Raw genomic sequence first — 8,626 nt, 5'->3', positions numbered from 1 at the left:
CGGGCTGGCATCCAGCCTCCGTAACATCTGCCTGCAGCCCACCTTCTCCACTCGCGTGGACCCTTAGATGTCACCCCCCTCCTGCAGGTCCCTGGAGGAGTCTGTGGGAAAGCCTCTCTACCTAATATTTAGGTAAGGACCCAGCCGTCGGGGGCACTGCCGTGCCGTCATCCCTCTTCACCAGGCATATGCCTCTGTCCTGGGGTAATGGGTCTCCCTTTCCAGAAGGAAGGGGTTTGCAGGGGGCACAGACACGCCTCTCCAGAAGCTCCACAGGAGAGTCTGCCCCACGTCAAGTTCTGTCCTTCCCTCCCGTCTGTCACGTCCAGGAACCTGTGCCAGATGCAGGAGGACAACAGCAGCTTCTCTCTGCTTCTGGACCTCCTGTCCGAGCTGTATCAGAAACAGCCCAAGATTGGCTATCACCTGCTGTACTACCTGAGGGCCAGGTGGGTAGGGGCCTCCCCGGGCACGCGGACTCCCCGCCGCAGCTGTCCTCACCGGGGCCTCCTGGGTGTTCGGGTGTTCTCTGATGACGGCTTTAAAGCACATCATTCCGTGGGTTTAAGTGTATTTGCAAAGTCGTACAAATTATTGCTACTGGTTACTTTAGAACATTTTCGTCACCCCCAAGACAAACGTGTGTCCCACTTAGCGGTTACCTTCCCGTTGTCCCTTTCGCCTCACCCCTGTTGATCACTGCTCTGCTCTTTGTCTTCATAGATTTACTTTTTCTGTGTATTTCTTATAAATGGAATCCTACAACGTGTGATTTTTCGTGACTGGCTTTTTTCACTTAGTGTAACGTTTTGGAGGGTTATCCCCTTCGTAGCACGGATTGGTACTTCATTTCTGTTTGTGACCAAATACTGTTCCTCTGCATAGACACACCACGGTCTGTCCACTCACCTGTCGGTGGACGTTGGTTTGTTTCTGCCTTTTTGTCTGTTGTGAATAGAGACGCTCTGAGCATTCACGGACACATTTTTACCTAGACATGTGTTTTCAGTTTCCCGGAGTACAAGAGTGGAACTGTGGGTCAAACGCCACCCCTAATTTTAAATTTGTGAGGAATTGCCTGACAGCAACCGGGTTCCAGTGTTTCACGTGCACCCCAATACTTGTTATTATCTGGCTTTTTGATGACAGCTGTCCTGATGGGTGTGAAGTGATGTCTTGTTGTGGTTCTGATTTGCATTTTCCTGATGGTTGATGATGCTGAGCATCTTTTTGTGTGCTTGTTATTAGCCATTTGCATATTTTTTTTGGAGAAATGTCTCTTCAGATCCTCTCCCATTTTTTTTTTAATGTTTATTTTTGAGAGAGAGAGAGAGCGAGCAAGCATGAGTGGGGGAGGGGCAGAGAGAGAGGAAGAGAGACAGAGGATCCTAAGCAGACTGTGTGTGGAGAGCAGAGAGCTCGATATGGGGCCTGAACTCACAAACTGAGCCTGAGCCAAGTAGGATGCTTAACTGAGTGAGCCACCCGGGTGTCCCTTCCTCTCCTATTTTTTTAATTGAGTTATTCGTCTGTTTATTGTTGATTTTTTAAAGAGTTTTTGTTTTTTGGGGGGTTTTTTTGTTTTTGTTTTTTAATGCTATGGATATGAGTCCCTTATGAAACATCTGGTTTGCAAATATGTTCTCATTCTGCAGGTTGTCTTTTCACTCCCTTGATGGCACCCGTTGAGACACAGAAGTTTTACGTGTTGTTGAGTCGTGTTTATTTTTTCTTCTGTCACTTGGGCTTGTGGTATCTTGCAGATTTACTCCTGTGTTTTCTTCCAAGACTGTGGTTTTCAGTTCTTATGTTCAGGCCTGTAACCTCTTCTCAATTGCTCGTGTGTGATGTGAGGTGGGGGCCTGCCTGTGTTCCTGCCTTCATTGCTCGGCTTTCTGGCCTGATGTGAGCCCTGTCCTGTGTTCGACGGTCACCAGTTGGCAGCTTCACTGTGTGTGGTCAGTGCCCTGTCGGGAGCACTGAGGAAGGCAGGAGAGGACCACGAGACAGACTTGCCCAGAGCATCAGGGGCAGCAGAGGGGTTCCGGGGCGGGGTGGGGGGGGGCGACTGAGGGGACGGGCTGCTGGCTCAGGCCCAACTGGTCTTGCAGCAAAGCCGCTGCTGGGAAGATGAACCTGTATGAGTCCTTTGCCCAGGCCACCCAGCTGGGCGACCTGCACACCTGCCTGATGATGGACATGAAGGCCTGTCAGGAGGACGACGTGCGGCTGCTGTGCCACCTCACGCCCTCCATCTACACAGAGGTCAGTGTCTGCCGGGCTCCGGGCGCGGCTGCGCAGGGCAGGCTCACAACACCATGTGCCTCATTGCATACGACCCTGACCCTACTTCACCCACCCCTGCCGGCTCGATGGGCCCCCCTCTGTTAAAAGTTACAAAACGTCTCCTGTTCTGTGCCTTGTGGTGTGAGATGTGGTCTGGGCCTGTACACTTGGCTTCCCAGCTCCGGCCACACCCTCTGGACCCAGCAGAGGTCCCCCAGCCGCAGCCACACTCACGCACTACAGGCCCTCCTGCCATCTGATGGCTCACCCTCAGTTTCTCTCTAGTGGCTCCCAAAGACCACAGCCTTTGTGGTGGAGACTTGCGTTTCCTTGTTCACTCACTGTCTTCTCTAGAAACTGGGACATCGGAGGAGGTACCCTCTCTTCCTCCTCTGGGTGAAGTTCCCAGGCACAGGGACATCAGGAAACAGGGTGTGGGCGCAACAGGAGGAACTGTGATCTCCCCAGAAGCTGCAGGGGCGGAAGAAGGGGGCATGACCAGCACGCGGCAGTTTCCTCCTCTGCTGCCTCTCAAGAAGGGAAGCCTCCTGCCCCTCGTACACCCCAAACACACTCCGCACCTTCCCTTCTGTGCCTGAGGGCTAGCATAGAGCGGGTTTGTGTTTATTGCCAGACAGGAACGTTTATTTTGTCACCGCTGCAGCTCGGCACTCACCGTCACGTCCAGTCCTTTCAGGTTCTGGTTTCATCTCTAGATGGTTCCCTCACACACACACACACACACACACACACACACACACACACACACAAAGAGAACAAATTTCAGTTCTTAAAGGGTTAGAGTCCTGGCTTCACAGCTGTTGGATCTTTGTTTAGGGACTCGTGTTACGACCCCACCATCCTGCTTAACCCTGCCATCCCCTGAGCATGCGGGAAGAGAGGGGGTGGATTATGAGGTACAAGCCCACAGGGGCACCCTGGACTCTTGCCCCAGCTTCTGTCTTTTTCTGTCCAGTTTCCAGATGAGACCTTGCGGAGCGGCGAGCTGCTGAACATGATCGTGGCTGTTATTGACTCTGCACAGGTGCACAAGGAGCTCTCATCGTGGGAAGCCAGCTGACGGGAGCCAAGGCCTTGGCTTGCACCTGTGTGCACTTCAGGCCAGGGGGGCTAGCAGGGAAGGGGACCCCCTGGGAGGCAGGCTGGGCTCATTCTCTGTATTATCTGGACACTCCAGTTCCACAAGGAAAGTGAGAAGGTGGTGTTTTTTGTTTGTTGGTTGGTTTGTTTCTTCGCTCTCAGCTGGCCTTCCCCCTTGGCGCAGGGTGAAAATAATCAGGCCGTTGGCCTTCCACTGTGCACAGACCCCGGGAGACTGCAGCTTTGCTAATGCGTTCTCATACTGAGCTCGGGTCCATTTCTGCCCCTCGTCGCCACTCACTTGCCCCATTCAGGAGAGAAGAGCCCTTCTTTCTTTGCCTTTCTCCTAGCTACACTCTGTCCCACAGTTCTGCCTCCCAGCCCTTCCCTCCTCCCCAGGCACAGCCTCAGGCCCAGACTCGAGCCAGGGAGACAAGTTGCCCTTCTCCCTCTGTTATCTGGGCGTGGAAACCACTTTAATGGTTGGTTGGTTGGTGTGTTTGGTTTTTAATGTTTTGCCTCCAAACAGGCCTATTGCTCTTTACCAGCCCCTTTATCCTTCAGATACCCCAGCATCCATCATTTCATCCTCAGCCCTTTAAACTAGGCTTTCATTTCCCCTGGTTTTTCCCTGTGTGAGGCCTCCTGCTTCTCCCTCCATACTAGCTTCCTGGCCTCTTTTAGAACCAATGGGTTTTGCCTTCTTCCTCCCCGTCCTTAGCTCCAGGAGCTGGTCTGCCATGTGATGATGGGGAACCTGGTTATGTTTCGAAAGGACTCAGTCCTCAATATTCTCAGTAAGTGAGCAGACCCCTTCAGACACCTGGGGGAGAGAGGCGTGGCAGCCCTGGGTATTTCCTAGTAACAGCGGAGCTGACTCTGGGGCTGTGGATGGGGTGGACCACCACTGTGCCCTGCTGTGTGGTCTTGGGCAGGGTCTCTGGATCTGTTTCTTGCTTAGGCTGTGGGAATACAGAAGCGATATGAAGTCTTTGAAAGTAACACTTTGTGTGGAAAGGGAGAGTAACTGCATCGTCAGGGTCACTGTCCTCACCTGCGTGCCAGCCCTGCTTGGGATGCTGGTAGTCTGTGGATTAGCCCCGTGTGTGTGTGTGTGTGCTGATGAGAGAGAGAACGCACCCCTTTCTCTGTCCCCTGCAGTCCAGAGCCTGGACTGGGAGACCTTTGAGCAGTACTGTGCCTGGCAGCTCTTCCTGGCCCACAACATCCCCCTGGAGACCATAATCCCCATCCTGCAGCACCTCAAATACAAAGGTGAGTAGGGTCTCGGGCAGGGAGAATTGGGGGAGGGACGGGGCAAGGCTGGGGCCCCACCGCTGCCCCTCCGGAAGGCGAAGTGCTGAAGGCCAGGCTCCCTGTCGGTCACCTCCGCTCTTCAGGGGTGTCCTGCAAGCCGGCCCACGCCATGCCAGGCAGGAGCCAGGGGCTCGGGAGCAGGGACGGGTTGTTCTACCCTGGAAGACCATCCTTGCTTCTTTGAGTGGCTGTGGATTGGGGGATGGGAGACGTGCTAGGATTCTCCCTGGAATTCTGCCGCCCTCTCAACAGCCTCTGCCCCCCACCCCCACCCCACAGAGCACCCAGAGGCCCTGTCTTGCCTGTTGCTTCAGCTCCGAAGAGAGAAGTGAGTTCTACTTGCGGGGACTCTAGCTCCCAGTCACAGTGTCCCAAAAGATAGCCCCCCTGCAAAGGGCTCCTGTCCTGCTCCTTCGGGAAGCCGGCCACACTTCTTCCTGTTGTGGACATCTGCTGTTCTGCCCTTCCCCCACAATGATTTACAACCAAGCAGCTCCCCTGGGATCCGGGCTTCCTCTCGACTTTGCACCCCTGCCCACCAGGAGCTGCCCTGGGAGGAGGGGGTGGGGTGGGGACCGGACATCCCTGTTTCCTGCTCCCCATCCCCCCCTCTCCTGAGGCCCCGTGGAGGAGGCCCCTCCACCCTCCAGTGCTGGCGCTTTCCCAGCAGCTGTGGGTCCGTTCCCTCCTATCTCTTGCCCACCTTCCACCTTCTCTGCTCTCTCCTGAGAGATTAGAGGTGGTACGGAATGTCCTTCAGGAAGTGGGCAGGTTGGGGGCTGTGGCTCGCCAGCCCCTCCCCAGCGCCTTCTCGGGCTGAATACCGTTCGGTCCTTTGGCTTCCCTGGCCCATTTCCTGACTGTTCTGGGCAAGGTGGGGGGGGGGGGGGGGGGGGGGGGGGCCGCTCCCCCCCCCCCCGCCGCCTCCCCCCCCCCCACCCCCCCCCCCCCCCCCCCCCCCCCCCTCGGTGAGCCGCTTCCCCAGCACGTGCCAGCTACCACCACAGAATCCGCAGAATCATGTCTGTGTCCTGGCTCGGCAAAGCACGGAACCAGCATTCCTGGGCCCAGAGAGAAGAGGGAGAGGGCGTGAGAGCAGGAAGCTGCAGACTCGGGTGGGGTTTGAGGGCTGAGGTTTGGGGAATAAGTAGGCAGGAGAGAGCAGGGGTCCCTGAGCACCCCCCACCCACCCCTCTCGCGCACCCAGGCCCAGCGAGGAGATGGTGAAGATGGTGCTGAGTCGGCCGTGCCACCCTGACGACCAGTTCACCACCAGCATCCTGCGGCACTGGTGCATGAAGCATGATGAGCTGCTGGCCGAGCACATCAAGTCCCTGCTCATCAAGAACAACAGCCTCCCACGCAAGAGGCAGAGGTAGGACCCGGGCCTGCTGTCCGCCTGGCTAGGGGTGACACCTGGTGGCCTGGAGCTGCATGGTCCAGGATGGCCCCTTCCCCGCTTGGCCCAACGCCCCGTGGCTGGCCCCTGTTCTGCTCCAGCCTGCCCCTCAGGGGCTGCCTCGGGGTGGCGGGGTGGAGAGGGTGTCCCACTCCCCTCGAGCTCAGACTCTGGCCGCGCCACTTCCTGCAGCCTGAGGAGCTCCAGCAGCAAGCTGGCCCAGCTGACCCTGGAGCAGATCCTGGAGCACTTAGACAACCTTCGTCTCAACCTGACCAACACCAAGCAGAACTGTATGCACCACAGACCCCCGAGCCTATCGTGCATGGCACTGCCCTGGCTCAGGCCGGCCCTCGAACGGGTGGGGGTGGGGGCCGGAGAGCCGAATGAGCTCCTGCCCCTCTCACTGCCCCTCCGTCCCCGCTCTCCCTCTTCCCTCCAGTTTTTAGCCAGACCCCGATTCTGCAGGCCCTGCAGCACGTGCAGGCAAGCTGTGATGAGGCCCACAAGATGAAGTAAGGCTCCTGGCACTTCCGGCCTCGGGAGGCGGTGGGAGGCCCGGGGGAGGAAGCCTGCTGGGGATGAAGATTCAGTGACCAGCAAGGGCAACAGGTCCGGGCAGGGGGCAGGAAAAGAGGCTGGGGGGAGTGTGCTTGAGGGCGCCTTCTTCTTTCCCTCAGGTTCAGCGATCTCTTCTCCCTGGCTGAGGAATACGAGGACTCGTCCACCAAGCCACCCAAGAGCCGGAGGAAAGCAGCTCTGTCCAGCCCCCGCAGCCGCAAGAACGCCACCCAGCCGCCCAACGCCGAGGAAGAGTCCGCCTCCAGCAGTGCCTCCGTGAGCACCCCCGCCACCGTGCACGGCAGCCACAGCGGGAGCAGGTGCGGTTGGGGCCGGCAGCTGCCCAGGCTAACGACACCCCCGCCCCTGAAATCTCTTTCAGGAGGAAGAAGACGCAAAACCGAAGCCCACCAAGCGGAAACGGAAAGGGTCCTCTGCAGTGGGGTCTGACAGTGACTGAGCCCTGTGTCTCCCATCCCAACCCTGGTCAGACTGCCCTCCTCCCCTTGGTGTTTCGGAGGTTAATAAGGGCTGGGGAGATGGTGGGGAGACGCTCTGTCCCCCAGCCCGAAGTTCAGCTGGTGGGAAGGACGCGCTGCCTCCTCTGGCTCAGCCTTGAGAAGCCGCCGTGCAGCCCCAGCCCCTGCCCCCTTCCTCTCCAGGGGCCTCCGGCCCCATCACACTGCTGCTCCTACCCACTCACATCCCGCTGAAGCAGAGGCTTCGGGAAACCTGGCCCGCGCGGGTCTTCCACCCCTGCCCCTCCCCAGCCTCCCAGAGAGAAGAGAAATGGCAGATGGGGCTGCTGGCCAGAGAGGCCAGGTATGGGAGTGAAGAAAGGTGTGTGGGCGCCCCTTCCCACGCTACCCATCAGGCCCTGGTTTGCCCTGAGCACGCGTTTCGTAGTCGCCCTCTGTCCTCCTGCGTGCGGTGGGCATTTCGTCAGTGACATGGTCCGCCTGCCTGTTCTTAACATGGGGCAGGTGCCGCAAGAGTTCAGGCAGGGACCAGAGAGGGAGGCCGCGGCCCCACCGGCCTAGAAGCTTGTGTTGACCTGATGTTGGCACCCCAGGCTGGGCCAGAGCCCTGGGACTCCCTAGAGGGAGCCATGTCCACAGAACTGTCAAATGGTCCTATTTCCTTGGCTCTGTTTTGTTTTGTTTTGTTTTGTTTTGTTGGCAGAGATAATCGCGTTTTAAAAGTTTTTAAATGACAATAAAACAAGCCAGAACCTCATTTGTGCTGGAGTAGCTGCCCCCACTTACCCTGCGCACCTACGGGGAGTCCCTCTCCGTTGTGGCCCCTCAAGGTCCCCTCTTGCCTTCCTGCCCACCCCTTTGTCTGGAGCAAGAGGAGTTCTGGCATCTACACCGCCCACCTGCCCATCCTCCCTGCTGACGTGGGCTGTGGGCCGGGCCCTGACCTGTCGGGGTGCCATCTCCCTACCTGCTGAACTCTGCCCCTCCCTGCGCCTCTCTCCTCGGCATAAGTATTTGTCCAGTTGAGTAGGTCTATGTGGTCACCAAGTACCGGAGGACGGCTTGGGGGTGAGGGGTGCCCCAACTCGGATTCTGAAGGATCGAAGTGCGCCTAGTGACCGCACTCACATCCCAGAGAGAAAGGACCCTCTTTGTTCCACGGCCTGGCCACTTGCCCATCCGTGTGTCCCCGCAGAAGAGAGCCCCCTTGGCTGGCCGGGAGGCGGACTGAGGAGGGAGGAGTGAAGTCTGGGTGGAGGACAGACCCCGCCTTCAAACTGGTCTGTTACGAATCCAGTCTCCCCTCCCTCAAAGCTAACTACTCCGGCCTCTCCACCCCCCCCCTCGCCCCACCCCCACCCCCATCCTTCCCGTTTCCTCCTCCCCAATTAAAACCTGGATGGTGGGGCGCCTGGGTGGCGCAGTCGGTTAAGCGTCCGACTTCAGCCAGGTCACGATCTCGCGGTCCGTGAGTTCGAGCCCC

At 57.9% G+C, this 8,626-nt stretch overlaps 1 protein-coding gene across 1 annotated transcript in view; it reads left to right on the top strand.

Annotated features, from left to right (window-relative positions):
- Window positions 1-7,900, top strand: part of INTS3 (integrator complex subunit 3) — a 39,684-nt gene extending 31,784 nt beyond the window's left edge. The window contains exons 19-30 of the mRNA XM_040452883.1: window positions 88-132; window positions 330-449; window positions 2,112-2,265; window positions 3,263-3,331; window positions 4,109-4,184; window positions 4,549-4,662; window positions 4,984-5,032; window positions 5,912-6,079; window positions 6,296-6,396; window positions 6,546-6,618; window positions 6,784-6,940; window positions 7,047-7,900. Of these exons, the coding sequence (XP_040308817.1) occupies window positions 88-132; window positions 330-449; window positions 2,112-2,265; window positions 3,263-3,331; window positions 4,109-4,184; window positions 4,549-4,662; window positions 4,984-5,032; window positions 5,912-6,079; window positions 6,296-6,396; window positions 6,546-6,618; window positions 6,784-6,940; window positions 7,047-7,124 (1,204 nt within the window). The 3' untranslated portion in view covers window positions 7,125-7,900. The remainder of the gene's footprint in view (window positions 1-87; window positions 133-329; window positions 450-2,111; window positions 2,266-3,262; window positions 3,332-4,108; window positions 4,185-4,548; window positions 4,663-4,983; window positions 5,033-5,911; window positions 6,080-6,295; window positions 6,397-6,545; window positions 6,619-6,783; window positions 6,941-7,046) is intronic.
- Window positions 7,901-8,626: the final 726 nt, after the last annotated feature.

Source organism: Herpailurus yagouaroundi, unplaced genomic scaffold, assembly GCF_014898765.1.
Source record: "Herpailurus yagouaroundi ecotype Mexico unplaced genomic scaffold, PumYag 207, whole genome shotgun sequence".
In the NCBI taxonomy this organism is placed as follows: domain Eukaryota; kingdom Metazoa; phylum Chordata; class Mammalia; order Carnivora; family Felidae; genus Herpailurus; species Herpailurus yagouaroundi.
The sequence above is the reverse complement of the archived record's forward strand: the minus strand, read 5'-3'. Positions and strand labels throughout refer to the sequence as shown.